The 17,652-nt window shown below is 34.1% G+C and overlaps 1 protein-coding gene across 2 annotated transcripts; it reads right to left on the minus strand.

Annotated features, from left to right (window-relative positions):
* Positions 1-252: 252 nt before the first annotated feature.
* On the minus strand, positions 253-16,190 carry LOC145618700 (beta-glucosidase 11-like). Of its 2 annotated transcripts, XM_081673480.1 has the most exons (14): positions 15,982-16,190; positions 15,762-15,828; positions 15,407-15,459; positions 14,992-15,067; positions 14,243-14,249; positions 13,883-13,947; positions 13,671-13,758; positions 5,296-5,554; positions 5,104-5,219; positions 4,676-4,902; positions 4,279-4,307; positions 4,085-4,178; positions 3,904-3,994; positions 253-612 (listed from the first exon to the last, which is right to left on the minus strand). In XM_081673480.1, the coding sequence occupies exons 1-14, from the start codon at positions 16,117-16,119 to the stop codon at positions 339-341; spliced, it is 1,584 nt and encodes a 527-aa protein (XP_081529606.1). In that variant the 5' UTR covers positions 16,120-16,190; the 3' UTR covers positions 253-338. The 2 variants fall into 2 exon arrangements, with proteins under 2 accessions (XP_081529606.1, XP_081529605.1); XM_081673479.1 differs by lacking the exons at positions 13,883-13,947; positions 14,243-14,249.
* Between the last annotated feature and the right edge of the window lie 1,462 nt (positions 16,191-17,652).

Raw genomic sequence — 17,652 nt, forward strand, 5'->3', positions numbered from 1 at the left:
AAAACACGGAGGGGGTATAAAAATTGATATGATGAAACTTTATACTTGTATTTAGTATCTATCTAAGAACATATTTCATGATAATGTCTTTTCTTTACCATGACTTTCTCATTTTTTTTCGTTTTCTTCTTTTGTGACAAGGATTACAAAGCGTATCTCACCTTCTCCAATGTGATAGCATACTACATTTCATGGATTTTGATTAAATGAAAAGGCATTTCCAATTTTTTCAAATTTAAATATAAAATATTAATATGTTATCATCAAAATCTGTACATAATTTAAATAAAGTATTTCCTAAGAAGACATTTGTTGATGGAGTGATTGGGGGTGCTTTCTCAAGTTCTCATCTTCTCCAAATGAAGAATGATTAAATTGAAATTCGATACTTCGTTGTATCTTCTACTATATATATTCTTTTTTACATGCATACTTGTGCTTTCTCCCTTCAAAAATTGAGAATACCATCTTTGAGACAACTTAGGATGTCTTGTTAGATTCGGATCATTAAAATCAACATAGTATATACCGAAAGTATAATCAAAGTCGAACAATAGTTCATATACATCCATAAGTGACCATATGAAGTACCCTCTAGTATTTGATCCATTTCTGCAAGGAAAATTAACATTAATATAGTAAATGAGTTAATAATTGGTATGATGTATTATCATGTATCTATGTAAGTACATGAACAACGTCATATACTAAGTTAGAACAAAATTGTCTCAACAAAAAAAAAAAAAAAAAAAAAAAAAAGAAAAAAAAAAGAGTTAGAACAAAATATTATTAGTGGGCATATTACTTACAAAATATTATTAGTCGGCCTATTAATTAAAAAATATTATTAGTGGGCCTATTAATTAATAGTTTTTGTAGAAGCAAATTTGGTCCATTTAGATTTGATCCTTTGAAAGAGTCGTAACAACAGTCATTAGATCAAGATATTGTCCCTAGATTATCATAGGATTAAATGTTGTGGTAACTAGATTAGGTCCTGTGACACACACGGTAATTTCACTACTTTTAATCAATAAAATAAAAAATTTCTCTTAAAAATAACATAGATAAATACAACTATAACAAATGTATTATCTTCTTATTTTGCGTATATATTGAAATGAAACATGAAATATAACGAAAATAGTCTATTAGACAAATAAGTATTTTAAAACTACATGTTAAACCAAATGAATGTTTTAAAAATTCAATGAAAAATTAGTAACAAATTTTTTATCAAGCATATAAGTATTAAAAATTATGTATTACACTAATGGCCAGGAATAATAACCCCGATTTATGATATTTGGACAAATTTTTTTCCTAAAATATGATAATATATGAAAATATTAGAGATACAAATAAAAACGAATGAATTTTTAATTAATCAAAACTTTTTAAATAATTACATGTACAGATAAAGTGTTTATAACATTATGCTATATTGTTAAACTCCCTTCATTTTGTTATGTTATTCGTATTAGAAATAGGCGAGAATAAAATATTAAATTAAAAAAAAATCAAAATTCCCGTTTTATTATTATAATAATAATAATTTGTGTGGTACAAATCTATAAAAAACTATTTAATAGATTCATCATTTTAAATATTGTTACCAAAATACGACCTAATTTAAAACATATTCATCATTTCAAGGAATAAATTATGATGTACTCGTATTAAAAATGTAGCATACAGAGTAATACGAAGTTTTTATTATGATGTATTGTCCCATTATAAAAAGATATGAAAATAGAGTAATAATAGCTATAAGAGAATATATTTATTATAAAAGATACGTATAAAAGATTTAGAATAATATTATAATAGTTATATTATACGAAAATTACCCAAGCAGATTTTAGCAAGAAGGAATGGTCTATTTTTGGAGGGGAAAACTACACCAAGAATGACACGTGTCATTTCTAGTGTCAATTTTTTTTTTTTTTTTTTTATTTAAACCTTCTGGTGTCAGTTTTAGTATTATATTATTGATTATTGATTAAGTCTTGTTTATTGTATAAAGCGTATTTACGTTAATTTTATTGTTAAAAAGTCTACTTGAGGGTAGTTTTAACAATTTTTATGGTAACTTTAATTTCTTTAAGGGTAATTATTAATTTGGTTAAGTTCTAATAAAAGTTACTAAGGCTACCTAAATTCTTTCTTCAAAAGAAAAAAAATTACTTAAATTCTAATTACACCTTAAATAAGGTCTAATAAACTTTATGAGTCATTAGTTCAAAAAAGTAAAAACCAAGTATATAAAATATACTCTCATTATTTAAGTAAGTGAAATGCTCTTTTGTAAACGTATGTCAATGTAAAACTTTGACTGATACTCCGTAATATCTTAAATTATCAATAAGTAAAATTATAACAATTGAATAAAACTAGACTATTCATTAAGACGATTCCAACAAGTACCCACATGACTACATTTATTTTTATGTATGAATCACAAACATTAGTCAAAGTGAATTATAAATAGTGCAAAAAGTCAAAACGTTTTACTAGAGCTGTCAAAAACCGACCCGACCTGGTGAATCCGAACCGTTTCGAACTGTTCCAAAGAGGAACCGAACCGCAAAAAACCTGTTATTTTAAAGCCGTAAACCGACCCGGCCCGATTTTTTAAAACCTGAAACTGAACCGATCCGAATGTTTGAGAACCGTTAATGAACCGTACCCGTTATCAAGCCGAACTGATACAACCCGAAACCAAGAACAACCCGAACCGAGTACTTCCGAACCCGATAGCAACCCGACCCATTGTAAACCGAAACCGTTTAAACCCGGCAAAAACCCGATAAACCCAAATCGTTTACAACCTGTAACTGGTTAGGATTGAACCGTTTATAACCCGTAATAAGTTATGACCAACCGTTTACAAGCAGTAACTGGTTATAATCGAACCGTTTATAATTCGTAAGTCCGTAACCCGTAATGACTGTGGAGTTTTTTTTTTTCTTTTTTTTTGGGTATATTTTATCAATAGTAAAACAAAAGGGTTTTAAGTTAAATTACAAAGTATTTATATTGAAAAGGTTTGGAATTTTGATGTCATTGAAACTCTTATGTTAAAATATTATCATCCTCTAACGAGTAATGGCTTATGGAACACTATATTGTATTAAAATAAATTAAAAATCTAAATCAAAAGCTTACTCTAGATTTGTTATTATTATTTGATCCTTAAAAATCATAATACAAAAAAGGGACATAAAGTTAAATAACTAATTAATACTCCGTATGATCTACTAGTATTAACTAATTAAAGAATATTGAGGATTTACTAGACGATATACGTTAATGAAACCCGTTTAAAATTGGCAAAACCAGTCGTCAAACCGACTGAGTTCAACTTGAACCGATTACAACTCGACCCGATTAGGACCCGATATGTGTTGACCCAAAACCCGCTTTAAACTGACAAATCCCGTTTTTAAACCGACCGAATTTAACCCGAACCGATTATGACCCGAACCGATTAGAATCCGACCCGAAAAGAAACTGTAATAAAAATAAACCAAACCGAACCGACCCGAAATTATATAAAACCGACCCGAACTGACCCGTTAATAATTCCAACCCGTTAAAAACTGACCCATTACAAACCGATAAACCGAACCCAAAACTGAACCGAAAACCCGATTGACACCCCTACGTTTTACTTATTTAAATACGAAGGAAGTACCTTAAATATTTTTAAAATGCACAGTGTGGAAAACCCAATAATATTTAATATTGATTATTTTAGTAGTTTTCTGTATATTAGTTTAAAAAAAAATAAAAAATAAAAAATAAATTGGCACGTAAATGATGCAGGAATATTAAATTAAAAAAACGGGGGAGTATGTAGCCAACAAATAGTTGTTATCATAGGATTTAATAGAGCCTTACCTCATAGCATTAAGCAAACTCCCAATATGGGCTTCTAAATATTCAACCCTAAATGTATCATTTGTAGATGTATTATAATTTGCCACTTGACCTAACCAATTTTCAATTTGACTGCAATTAATTTCAACTCAAAACATATTAATTGTTTTTCAAAAAGTTATAAGGAAAAAGGATTGAATACCATTTTCATGGATATATATAAGAGGATTTTCATAAACATCCTTGTAATATTCCAATACTCGCTCGAAACCCCATGGTTCATTTGGAAACATAAACTAGGAATTATATCAAAATTAAAACATGTTAGACATTAATAAATCAAGAATACATAAATACAACCACATCATAATGAAGATGTTTGATTTTAAAACTCACCTTTTCTGGCAATGCATCGAAATCAAAATCTGTAACAAAGAAGGTTATTAGTATTTGACCAAAAAAAAACAAAAAAAACAAAAAAAAATTAAAAAAAAATAAAATAAAATAATCCAAATGAATAAAATTGGTAGCTTCGGTGCATTGAGGAACACCAGCTTTGACTAGCAACTAGAATATCACCAACTTTTGTAACAGGTAACATCGCATATTATAAATTTTACTTTTTTTATAGTGAAAATAACACTAATTTAACCTTCTATAAGGTTGCAATATCCCAGTTAAAGTATGTTACACCCATTATAATAGTTGGTGATTATTCTGGTGACGAGTTAAAGTTAGTGCAACTGTCATAGTTGTTTTTTTCAATTTATAAGAAAGTAGGTGTAAAGCATACATATCCACTCCACTTCCATGTCACCAAAATAATCTCTTGGTCTTGGATTTATGGAACTGTTCATAGAGTTGTCTGTGACCATCATGATACTATAATAATTAACTCCAATAAAATCAAATGATCCCTTCAATAATTTTGATTCTTCTTTGGTGAAAGTAGGCAATTTGGTGCCAGCATTTTTCTTCATTACTTCAGGGTAATCCCCATATGTTAAGGGATGCATAAACCTAAAAATGCCAACAGAGCAAGGCTAAAAGTTAGCATGCCACAAGATTTTGATATCTTCGGCTAATATACATGTTAAGTATAAGCATTAAATATGCTCCGTATTAATTTTATATATCACTATTTCTGGACTAATAGACAAGATTGACAAGTAGTTAGCCTTTAAGACTGTATCTATTATAATCCTTTAATTTGGAGCTTACCAGCCAACAAGAAAATCGTAGGATCTTCGAGCAGCATCTACATCTTCTTGTGCATTCGTAGCAGAAGACATATGGTAGGAAAGGAGATTCATCCCAACAAATCCATGTTGTTTGGCCTGTATCCAATTCTATTGATAACATACATATATGGAAGAAAAGGCGTAAAAATAACATAATATCATACATTCATACCTGGTACTTTTCCTTGTACAACCTAACAGCAAATCCATGAGCCAACAATAGATGGTGAGCAGCAATATATGGTTCAGTCGTCGAGTCTCCTCTACTACAATTAGATTTTCCGAAAGGGGGAGAACATCTTCCTGGAGGTGTATTTCCTACATCATAACCACCAAAGACAAAGATATTCGCCTCGTTGAAAGTTGTCCATTGCTTAACCCTATCACCAAATTTGCTGAAACAAATGTCTGCATATGCTGCGAAGTCTTCTCTGCATTCACATATCATCCATCACAATAAATTATTAGTGTGTGTTTTTAAAATAATTAAAATTGACACCAAATTAATTTGAAACTGTAGAATAAGATCATATTAGACCATGTTCGACAAATTAAAGTGAATTTAGGAGCTTATAAACTGTCCCCTATTAGATAATCTCTCTAAGATTTAAGTAAGAAATGACTTATAGTACGTGCCATATATGGTAAATAAAAACTCAATTTATTTGTTCGAAACCAATGGTCACTTCTCTCTCTAAAATTGGGAGCATCTCTCACTAGGAAGTGAATTTTACTAGCTCAGCTAGGGTTCTTTAACCCTCCTTGAAGGAGTTCTTGCATGCTTGGTTTTCTTCCAACATTTCTTCATAATCTTTCTAGCAGTAGAGGGATATCAATCGTTGTGTCTGTAGTTTTCCTAACCCTCTTTTTCTTATTTGAATAAGATTAATTCTGGCATTAAATATATCCTCGGTTTTCTTAAAAGGTTTTAACCTTTATAAGCTATTTTATCCTTCCAACATTGCTAAGAACCTCTTCGTTTTCCGCAACCAATACAAGTCAGCAGTAATAGCTCTCCTCTTACTGGTGCAGTCATTTATAGCTAGAGGTGGCTATTCAATTAGAGATTAATTTCTCTAGTGTGCTTGCTCCTCATGCTTGTTTTTGGTTAATCTTCCAAGAACCGGAGTTCGTCTATAAATGCTAAGCGTTTCAGATTTGTAATTCATCTTCTCTTAACTAACTACTCTATTCTTCTTTCTCTTGTCTTTTTCTCTTCTATTCTCTAAATCTGCAAAAATTTAATTTCTTCCTCCTTAATTATTCTTGTCTTATCCTTTTCATTCTTATTGTCAACAATATGAGTAATGATGGATATCCTCCTAGTGATCAGGAGGAACGTCACATGCATTCAAGATCTAGGGGGGGACCTCTTATTCCCACTCCTGCCGATTTTAGTATTTACAATAATGTGACTAATAACTTCAACTCAAGTGTAATAGGGTTGTTTATTGGACCACATCCCCCTTCGGAACACTACGTGCAACACATTGTGAGTACTCGTTGGATAATTAGGAGGGAGATAAGGGTCCACAGGTCAAGTCTATACTTTATGTTCGAATGCCGGAGCAACAGAGACCAAGAAAGTCTTGTGCGGGCCAAAACTGCAATCTTTGATGGAAGAATAATCAATTTTCGAAGGTATCAAGTTGATTTTGCGCCCCACCATATGAGTTTTACTCTTACGAGGGTATGAGTGAAGGTGTATGGACTTCCTTTAGCCTACCTCACCGAAGGTTGGGCAAGACAAATTTTTCGGCACGTGGGGTATATTGAAGAATTAGATCATAAAGGTAATGATCTCCCTGCTCATGCTAAAATCAGGGCTTGTATGTTAATCGATTGATCTGTCCCTCTTATCCCGGGATGCTTTATTCCCCTAGAAGGATATAGAGTGACTTGGGTGTACTTGAGGTACGAAGGCACCTACAAAATCTGCAAATCTTGTGGGTGCGCAGGTCATTCGACCTCTCGGTGTAAGCTTCATGCTGCGGTAGCAAGGAGAAGAGTGAGACGTAGGTTGGACGAAGTGGAAGGGGATGGGATACATGTGCTATACGGGCCGACTGAGTATCCGTTCTATTCAAATTTCATTCGTGGCCTTCCGGATTGGTATAGGTTCCGAAACTCAGGAGTTGATCTCCGTCAGTTTGAAATTCCAGAGGACTCTCCGTTGGCCCAGCACGCATGTGTCTAGGTAGGGAGGCAGGCTTGGAACGATGTTTCATACGCTTGGAATCTCAGAGTGGGTTGCTTCATTCATTGAGTTCGAATGGAACTCGGTTGGTATGTTTGGAAATGCAGGGGATAATAACAGGGGGTTAGAGCTTCCCCTTTGGTCTTATTCGCAACAATGGTTGAAAGGCTCTTCAATCATGGCAACTCGAAGGTTTGGGGAGGTAGAACAACTACCAAACGAGGAGTATGTTTGCATAATGGAAGCAAGTACGTACAATACTGTCTTTGGGGATTCGAAGTGTGCAAAGGGATGACATTCAATCTATCCACCGAACAGCAAGAACCACAACTCCACCTTTTATTGGCTCTCACCATCAGATTTAGGGGGGCTCCCAAATCTCCCTCTCACGGAATCTGATCCTCCTAACACTCCGGTATTGCTTTTTAGTTCTTTTAATTTTACGGATTTATTTAACCATGATGACAGTGCTAATGACAAAAAGCGCATAAGGGAGGCAATTGAGCACTATCCGAATATTTGTGATAGAGACTCAATTAGGTATAGTGAATCTGATTTTGAATGGGTCGAAAGGAAGAGGCTTAAGAGGCTTCATAGGTGGTCAGAAAAAGGTGGTTTCTCCATTTAGCTCAAGGATGAAAATGGGGGAAACATGTTTGCTTCAAAAGCTAATTCTGATCCCGACATGGCAATGGAATTTGGGGTGGATATTGATGGTGATATCCGAATGAGGGACAAGAACAAACGCCCTCAAGACATCTCGTCGTCTTCTTTCGAGTCCTACAAAAGGCAGAAAAGTGAGGAAGTGACATCAGCTTTTAGGGAAGTAAGGGATGATATGGACATTAATCTTCAATAATCTATTCTTGAATCGGTGAAATCAGTCTCGAAGGGTGAAGAGGATGCTCCAAGTCATCCCCCGAAGGGAATATGAATGTTGTGGCATGGAATTGTAGGGGTTCAAATGATCCACACTCTCTTGCAATTCCCTACCTAGTGTGGCTCTATTGTTCGAAGCTACCTATGTTTCCGATTATCTAGGAAACCAAGTTGGGTTTTATCAAGGAGGCGGCTAGTTTAAGTTTTCTAGGCCCTACTTCCACTTTTGGTGGGATTCGGAAGGAAGTAGTGGGAGGTGTCTTATAGGTTGGTCTAATGATGTTGTTGATTGTTTGTACTCTTCAAAAAACTTTATCCTATGTAAGATGTATGAATCTAATGGAAGTTTTAAGTATGTACTGTTCTTTTGTGGTGAAGAAGGATAGTATGGGAACAATTGCAATGGTTCTTAGAGGAATTCAAAGATTTTCTAGTCATAGGGGATTTTAACCAAGTAGAAAGCGGGAGTGACAAACTAGGAGGGTCAACTCAGATTAGAGGAGTTGATGCTTTCCTAGATTAGAGGTTTAGTAGTAATGTTACAGAAGTTCCTTTTGCAAGGCCAAGGTTCACTTGGAGTAACAAGAGGGAAGGAGGTGACCTTATTCTAGAAAGGCTAGATCGGGCCTACATCACGGAGGAATGGTTCAGTCACTCTCCGGAAGGTCGTATTGTTCATGAACCTATTGTTTGCTGGGACCATGCGGCCATTACTTACCATGATCAGCCGCGGTCTTTGGTGTCTAATCGACCATATTAGATTGAAAATTGATGTCTAGCCTTCCTAGAAATTAAAGAAATAGTGGAAGCATCATGGAAGGAGGACATTCAGAGGTCCCACATGTTTCAGCTTTCGAGGAAGCTTGATAGGCTAAGATCTAAGCTCCAATATTGGTGTTTGGAAAATAAAAAAATGTTGGGGGATCAATTGGAGAAAGGTTACCAAAGAACTTCAAAATACTGGGATGAATATTAGCTCGCTTCAGGAAGGGGAGAGTTATATTCATAGGATTAACTTGCTTATTCCAGAAAGCCAGTTGTGCTTTAGTTTTTGGAGGCAACGTGTGAAGGCAAATTGGGTTTGATATGGAGACTGCCCTACCCCTACCATGTACAGGAAAGTTAAGCAAAGGCAGTTATAGAATGAAATTCTGACTCTAAGAAATGATAATGATTCTTGGGTGGAAGGGCAAAAGGAAGTGGAAGAGGTTATCTTAACCTCTATCAAGGAGGTTTACAATCCTCTTATTGCGACAGCGTGATATCCCCACCCTTTCAGGCGAGGATAGTCTTTGGCTTGACAAAGGTTTCTCAGATGGGAAAATCAAAAAGGCAATGTTGAACATGCATTGTTCTAAATCTTCGGGTCCAGATGGGTTTACGGTAGATTTCTTCAAGGTCTACAGGAAGGAGGTCGGGCAGTTGGTCGTGGATAGTGTGAACCAATTTCTGAGAACAGGGAATATGCTTAGAGAATGGAATCAGTCCCTCCTGGTGCTGATTCCAAAGGTTTAAAAAGCCTGAGCTTGCTAGTTAGTTCAGACCTATCAGTTTATGTAACACGGTCTATAAGTGCATTTCTAAATGCCTTGTTAACAGGCTTAAGTCGGTTCTTCCCAGTTTGATTACGAAAAATCAACATGCTTTTATCCAAGGTAGGTATATGGAGGATAAAATATTCTGCAAAGCCATGAGTTGATGTATCTTATAAATTGAAGGAAAGGGTCGAATTTCACAGCAGTTAAAATCGACATGTCAAAAGCTCATGATAGAGTGGACTGGCTCTTTCTCCTCAAAGTTTTGCAGGCTTATGGGTTCTCTAGTCACTGGGTAAGAATGATATCTCAGTGTATCTCAACGGTAAGTTTTAAAGTAGTCATCAACAGGAAGACCTCTGACCACTTCACCCCCAAAGTGCGGGTTGAGACAAGGGGACCCACTCTCCCCGTATCTTTTCATCTTTTGTATGGATATCCTGTCAAGGATGTTGACCTTGGAAAAATACATAAACCAGTTCCAGGGTTTAAAAGTCTCTCGGAGATCTCCTTCGATCTCTCATCTCTTTTTTGCAGATGATGCTATGCTCTTTTTCAAGGCAAGTGAAGAAGCTTGTGTGTGCATTTCAGACATTCTCCACGGGTTTGGTAGAGCTTCTGGTCAACAGTTAAATCTTTAGAAGTCCTTTTTAAAATTCTCACCAGGTCTCGACAATGATAAAAGGCTAGCTGTGAAACAACTCCTTTCTATGGCGGAAATGGATAATATGAGGACTCACTTGGGGGCTCTGATATATAGCAATAGGAAGAAGAGCTCTTCTTTCCAATTTTTAGTTGACAAAGTTGCAAGGAAAATCATCTCTTGGGCCTTTTTACACCTTTCCCAAGTAGCAAAGCTTATCCTTATCAACAACACTATTCTGGTAAGCATGTCTGCTCATGTTATGAAATGTATGAAGCTTCCACAGAGCATTACAAGCAAGATTGATTCGTTAATTTCTCGATTTTGGCGGTCTAACAATGGGAATAAAGGGATGCACTGGGTGAATAGAAGTGTAACCTAACTTCCTAAGAGTATGGGAGGGTTGGGAATTAGAGGCACCTCAAATCTTAATGATGCCCTCCTCTTCAAGCAAGCAACTAGGATGCACCTGCATTCTCAACTTTTACTCTCATGAGTTTACAAGGGTTTCCAACCGTGTGGTATATGCAACATTATTAGTCCCTTTATAAGGGAAGGAAATCCTTCCATGGGAAGGTCCAATGTTCAAAAAGTTACTCAAGTCTTCAAGGAGGGCTTTGCTTGGAAGGTAGGTAATGGTAACAACATTAAAGCTATCAGCATGCCTTGGGTGAAATGGGAAATTCCCTTAGTTAACTCAGGCCAGACTTTGAGGGCAGCCTTCGATTGGAAGGTGAGTGATTTTATTGACAGGGATACTAGGACTTGGAATGTAGGGAAGGTCAGGGAGTGTTTCGATTGGAACAATGCAAAATCAATCTTGGCAATGGAGCTGCCACATTGTTAAAACTGGGTTAACTAATCAAGGAGGACGATTTTCTATACAGGAAATACCATCCTTCGGGGAGGTACACTGTTAAAACTGGGTACTACTATATGTCTAAGGATTTGGGTTTAGAAAGAGCCAATTTCTTGGCTAGGGATCAGGATTTTGTAAATTTGATATGGAGAATGGATATCCAGCCAAAGTGGAAGCTTTTTCTGTGGCGGCTCTTCCATGATGGTATTGCAGTCAAAGGTTTTTTGGCTAGAAGAGGCATAGATGTTGAGGTAACTTTTGATCACTGCGGGGAGGAGGATGAAGATAGTCAACACCTCTTTCGTTTCCGTTCTCTGGCAAAAGAGGTTTGGGAAGAGAGCTCCTTGACTATTTGCCACGACTTTCCAGGGTCCAACTCATTGACAAGATGGATCCAGCACTATATCCTAGTGTTTTATAGCGAGGATCGTAAGCATAGTAATCGGTGTGCTTTGTTTATGGCTACTTTTTGGGGCTTATGGAAAGGAAGGAATGAGAGGTGCTTTAAAGAAGCTAGAGGAGCGACGAGCTTGGTAAGGGAGTTTATAAATCAAGTGATGCAAGACCATATGGTTTTTAACCAGCAAGCAAATCAATCGACTGACGTGGAGGCTACTGGAGGATAACCCTATCATCCCTCCGGGGTTCAATTATGTGCATCTAGGTAAGGATAAGACTGGTTTTGATGATTTCATCATTGATGCTGATGGGTTGTGGGATAAAAAGTCATTGCGATCAGGTATTGGTTGGGCTGTGAAGACCAACTCCCAGGGCTATGTTTTGAATGAAGGAGGAAAACATGGAGCAACATCTTCAGTTATCCAATGCGAGGCATGGGCCTGCCTGGAAGCTATGAAGTGAGCTCGGGCTAATGGAAGACATGGAATCCTTTTGGTATCTGACTCTATTTCCCTTTTGAACAATGTACTGGACAACTGTGGTAAGGAGATTTCGATTAATTGGATGCTAAAAGAGATAAGGGAAGTGGGGGCCTCGTTCCAAAGGTGTACGATTCATTCTAAAAGTTCATAGAGATCAGATTCAAAGGGCAAATGACATTGCAAGGAAATGTCGGATTACCCTACCTGTTGTAGTTTTTTCTTGTTCCTTTGCTATTGCCAAAAAAAGAATACATATATATGTATATATATACATATACATAATGAGAAGAACGAGAAGGATGAAATGTGCATTTCTTTTGAACTAAATGTGCATATATTTTCTACTAAATGTGCATAATTGATTTTGGGCCTGATACTTTTTTTGCAATTTTTGAAAAAACGAGAACTAATGCACAATATGTGCAAAAAATATGCACATTCAATTTCGGTCAATTATTTTTTTTTGCACATTTTTTTTAAAAAATATGCACATTCAGTGAAAATTTTATGCACATAAAATCCTTCTCATCCTTCTCATTTGACCATATATATATATATATATATATATATATATATATAGGGGAAGGCTCTCGTGAGAATTTTTTTTATGCGAGAACACTCTTTATGTTCTAAATTTTTACTCATATGTTCTAAATTTTAAATCTGATGTTCTAAACTTTTTCTTAGGTGTTTTAAATTGAATCAAATTTTCTAATTTAGTACTCACATGTTCTAAACCATAAATTAGTTAAGTTTGATGTCATAAATTTTAAATAACTTGTTCCAAAATTTTAACTTATATGTTCTAAATTTTAAAACGTGTGTTCTAAGAATTTTAATTATATGTTCCAGATTTCAAAGCATATGTTCTATTTTTTTACTTGTATGTTCTAAATACTTTACTCACACTTTCTATATTCTATATTAGTTTATTCTAAATTTTTATTCACATGTTTATAATTTTAAATCAGATGTTCTAAATTTTTATTCACATGTTCATAATCTTAAATCAGATGTTCTAAATTTTACTAGTATGTTTAAAATTTCATAAAGCAAATTTTATAAATTTTTAATCACTTGTTTTAATTCTTAAATCTGATGTTCTAAACTTATTACTCACACAAATGTTCTAAATTATTACTCATATGTTCAAAATTTTAATTTGAGTCACATGTTCTAAATTTTGACTCGCATGTTCTAAATTTTTATTCACATGTTCTAAATTTTTACTCACATGTTCTAAATTTTAAATCAGTTCTCATATAAGTATGAATTCTCACATTTGAAGCTATTCTCACCGGATCCCTCCCCTATATATATATATATATATATATATATATATATATATATATATATATATATATATATATATATATATATATATATATATATATATATATATATAATGCAACAAGTGATGGTTTATGATGATAAGAATATCATATCATATCTTTAACTATAAAAATATTAGGTCAATGCGATTATTTGTTACGGTCTATTTTGTGAAACAGTGTACAAATTATGATAAACTAATTAAATGACAAAGTACATACATGATTTTTCGATTGAGGAAACCTCCATACTCATCTTCAAGGACCTGAGGTAAATCTGTGTGCATTATAGTAACATGTGGCTCGATTCCTGCGAGTTTAAAGTTAATTGAACATTCTATATAATCCTATTATATAGCCTAATTAACATTTTATCAAAGATGTTTATACTATGTATTTCAATTAAAATGTGTTTACAGCTAGAAAAATGTTACCATAGCGAATAAGTTCATTGATAAGGTTGTTGTAGTATCTTAAACCTTTCATGTTTATAGCTCCTCTGCCATTTAAAAGAAAAGGAAATTTTGTCAGAAAAAACCATTTATAACCATCTCTTTGCTGGAAAAAACCTTAAAATTTTTTTGGCACAAAGAAACCAGATTATAAAATTTTTTTGTTGAACACAACCAAAAACTCTAATTACCCTAATTATCCTCTAATTTTCCCTAATTAGCCTTTAATTCTCAATTAATTAATTATATTAATTAAAAAAACATAAAACAACCTACCCCCACCTTAGCCACCCCCTCCCCTGTAGCAGCCGCGGCGGCCAGAATTGGCGCCACCCCTACCACTTTCCGTCTACCTCCTCCTTCCCTTACCCTGTGCCGGCGCCAATGCCGCCCCTACCCCGATTCGCCGGGAAGTTTCACCTTCCAAAAGAAATCGCACAAACAAATCGCAAATTTTGCCGGCAAGTTATCAAAATAAATTGCACAAACATCAAACCCTTTGCATTTCAATTCCGGAAGAGATTTAAGCAATTCTATTGCGGCGGTGATGGTGGCCACTCTATTGGGTAGAATTTTTGGGTTACGGTTTAGGAGGGTAGTCGCGGCGAGGGTAAATGGGAAAGGGAGGGGGTAGGTTCGGCGGTGGAGGTTGATCGATGGGGGTGGGGGATCTACGCGGAGGTTCGGGACGGGAGAGGGGGTTATTGTCATAGCAGGGGGAGAAGGAAAGGGTGGCTCGGCCGATGCCCGGTGGTGGTGAGGAGTGGGTTTTTTTTTTTTTATAAATTAACTTAATTATTAAATTGATTAGTGAGAATTATGAATAATTTGAAGATTTAAGGGAAAATTAGAGGTTAATTGAGTGATTAGAGAGCTTAGGTTGTCTTCAACAAAAAAATTTTACAATCTGGTTTCTTTGTGCCAAAAAATTTTTATAAGGTTTTTTCCAACAAAAGGGTTGCTATAAATGGTTTTTTCTGACAAAATTTCCAAAAGAAAATTAAGAAAGTGAATAAGTTTACATAAAACATAAACTTAATTATTGATTAATTTGATAAATATGGTGGTAAGGTATGTATGAAAATTGGTACTTGGAATTAATCTCGACCAAGAGATTGAAAATCGGTAGGCATCCAATCCTGTCTCTACCATGAGTTGAACATCATCCTAATACCAGAAATCATTAACATAATTAGATAATAATTCAATAATTATTCCAATTCGATTAACTACATTATTCAAAGATCAATCAAAGGGGATACCTTATCTTTTAACAGTAACACTATCATTCAACAATTTCTTAGATTCTATATTTGCAATTCATTAGTCCCAACTCACATGTGCGTTTTTCTTTTCATAATAAGTACGATGTTAAATTGAATCACAAACCATTGCTAAAACGTTTTAAATAGTATATGTATCTATAAGAATTTAGCTTGTTAACGAAAGACTTCCATTATAACTTAAAATTGTAAAATAAGAAAGATTATATGACTTAATAATCACCTTGTATTTATGGTATTGATCACATGTTACATCTGGATCATGCTTTCCATGCCCTGCAAATTTGAATGTGAGCTTAATATTAGAAGTTGGTATGATAAATATTGATACATTTCATTGCACAACGAACATATAGCAAATTACCGTGTTCATTAATCATTATTTGATTCGAGATTATATATGAAACCACACATTAGAATTAAACTACTTATAATCTTTCACATGACTATTTTTTTCTTTGTATATACTGCATATAATTAGAATTTTTGGTCAATATCTTAAATTTAATTACTCCGTATTAGAAAAGATACCAAAATACTAAGAAAATTGATGGAAGCACTCAATGACACAAGCTTACTATTTTGATTAGCAAAAGTATCATAAATGCTGGGCGTCCTTCCATCCTCCAATGCTGCTCCCTCAACCTTTAGATATACGAGTAACAAATTTACAAGTACTCATAAATGAAAGAACTAATTATTTCAATCGACCACTATAAAATTTTCGGACAAACTAAAGTTGACATTGGGTAAGGTTTGTATGTACGTTGAAAAAATGATGAAAGCAAAACAGAGTACCTGATAAGCAGAGGTACTAGCACCAAATATGAAATCCTTTGGAAAATCGTTGCGATTATAGTTATATTGTTTGTCCCCAAGAGCTGCTTGTCCAACCAAAATCGATAATATAATTACCAATCTTTTTATCATCGCCATTGATTCTCTTATCTCTTAGTAATCTCTTACCTTTTTTTTTTCTTTTTTTTTTTTTTTTTGAATAGAATGGGTCTCTTATTACTTTGTCCTAGTTTTTCTGGTTTCAAACTTAAAATGTTGTGGTCTGACTTAACAATATAATCTAATGTAATATATATTATAAAAACGGGAGTTTTCTGAGTGTTTAGAGAGCTATGTAGATTTAATTTTCTTAGCGCGTTATGTAGGATTATCAATTTTAGTTGTAGCATACTTCGTATTAAATAAGAGATTATTAATTCTTTTAGACTTTAATAATTTAAATGTCACATAAATAAAATTAGTGTATGAGATTTTTAAGTTTAAATTAGTAATTAAATATTATATATTATCTTTTGAAATTAAGAATTTTATCTAAATTTATAATAAGTTTTATCACATAAAAAAAATAAAATAAAATAAAAAATAAAAAAAAAAAGTTTAAAAAATTCAAACAAAGATGCACGGGTTCATGAGTTCATCTAGTTAATAATAATCACGTGTTTTTCTTTTTACATTTTGGGTGCAATCACGACTTTTATTGCATAATATTCATATAATTCATACTCTTTATTAGTTTTGGCCTTGTGTAAAGACAAATTCATAATAATAGATATATTACTAATGATAAACAGTCAATTGAAATGGACTTAATTAATTTAATGTTTATCCTTAAAATTCTTATGTGTTGCATATATTTTAAAAAAAAAAAAAAATATTAAAGAATTTCAGTTTTTTTTAAAATAAAATAGAATGTCTTTTTTGAAAAAACACATAACATTTTGGAGAGAAAATTTTATCCGCTTATTACATTAGGTCTTTAGTATATACGGAGTAGTATAGATTTTAAACTTTGGGAAAATAAAATACACATAAAATTTTTAATACTTCCCTTATTTTTATTTGTTTGCCCCGTTGAATTTCAATGCGTCAAATTTTAAAATGTGACCATAAATTATTGCTTTGTTGTTATACTTTCTCTATTTTTTTAGTTGGCATCTTTCTATTAAAACACTTGCAAACCCATGTTTTTAACAATAAATATCTATCTCTAATTATCAACATTGTATAATAATAAAATACGGTTTAGATCAATTTACAAGAAATTGGTAGGGAGCCGAGATACAATCTGGGCCCCCACCCCTCTAGCTATAGCAAACCTGATCCTACTGAAGATGTGAGCAGCTGCACGAGCACCAATATCCTGAATCTTAGCGAACGCCTGAACCCGCTTCAGCAACGCAATAGCATCCTTGTCTAATTCCCCTAATGAAGAAAAGGAGAAAGGAAGAAAACCATAGCCAATAGCCCTGCAACGTGCCCCATACTTGTCCCGCTTCCGCTGAGCTGCCGCCGACACAACATGACCAGGAACGTAGTCAGACAACCCCGAATGTGTCAAAGGTGAAGACCCCGTCAAGTCGACACATACATCACGACCTTTATCCTAGGAATAAAGCAACACATCTGCTGGTCGTAGCGCCCCCTCGTTCCCTCCAGTCAACCCACCGTTAA

Source organism: Chenopodium album, chromosome 26 (assembly GCF_948465745.1).
Source record: "Chenopodium album chromosome 26, dcCheAlbu1.1, whole genome shotgun sequence".
Taxonomy (NCBI): Eukaryota; Viridiplantae; Streptophyta; class Magnoliopsida; order Caryophyllales; family Amaranthaceae; genus Chenopodium; species Chenopodium album.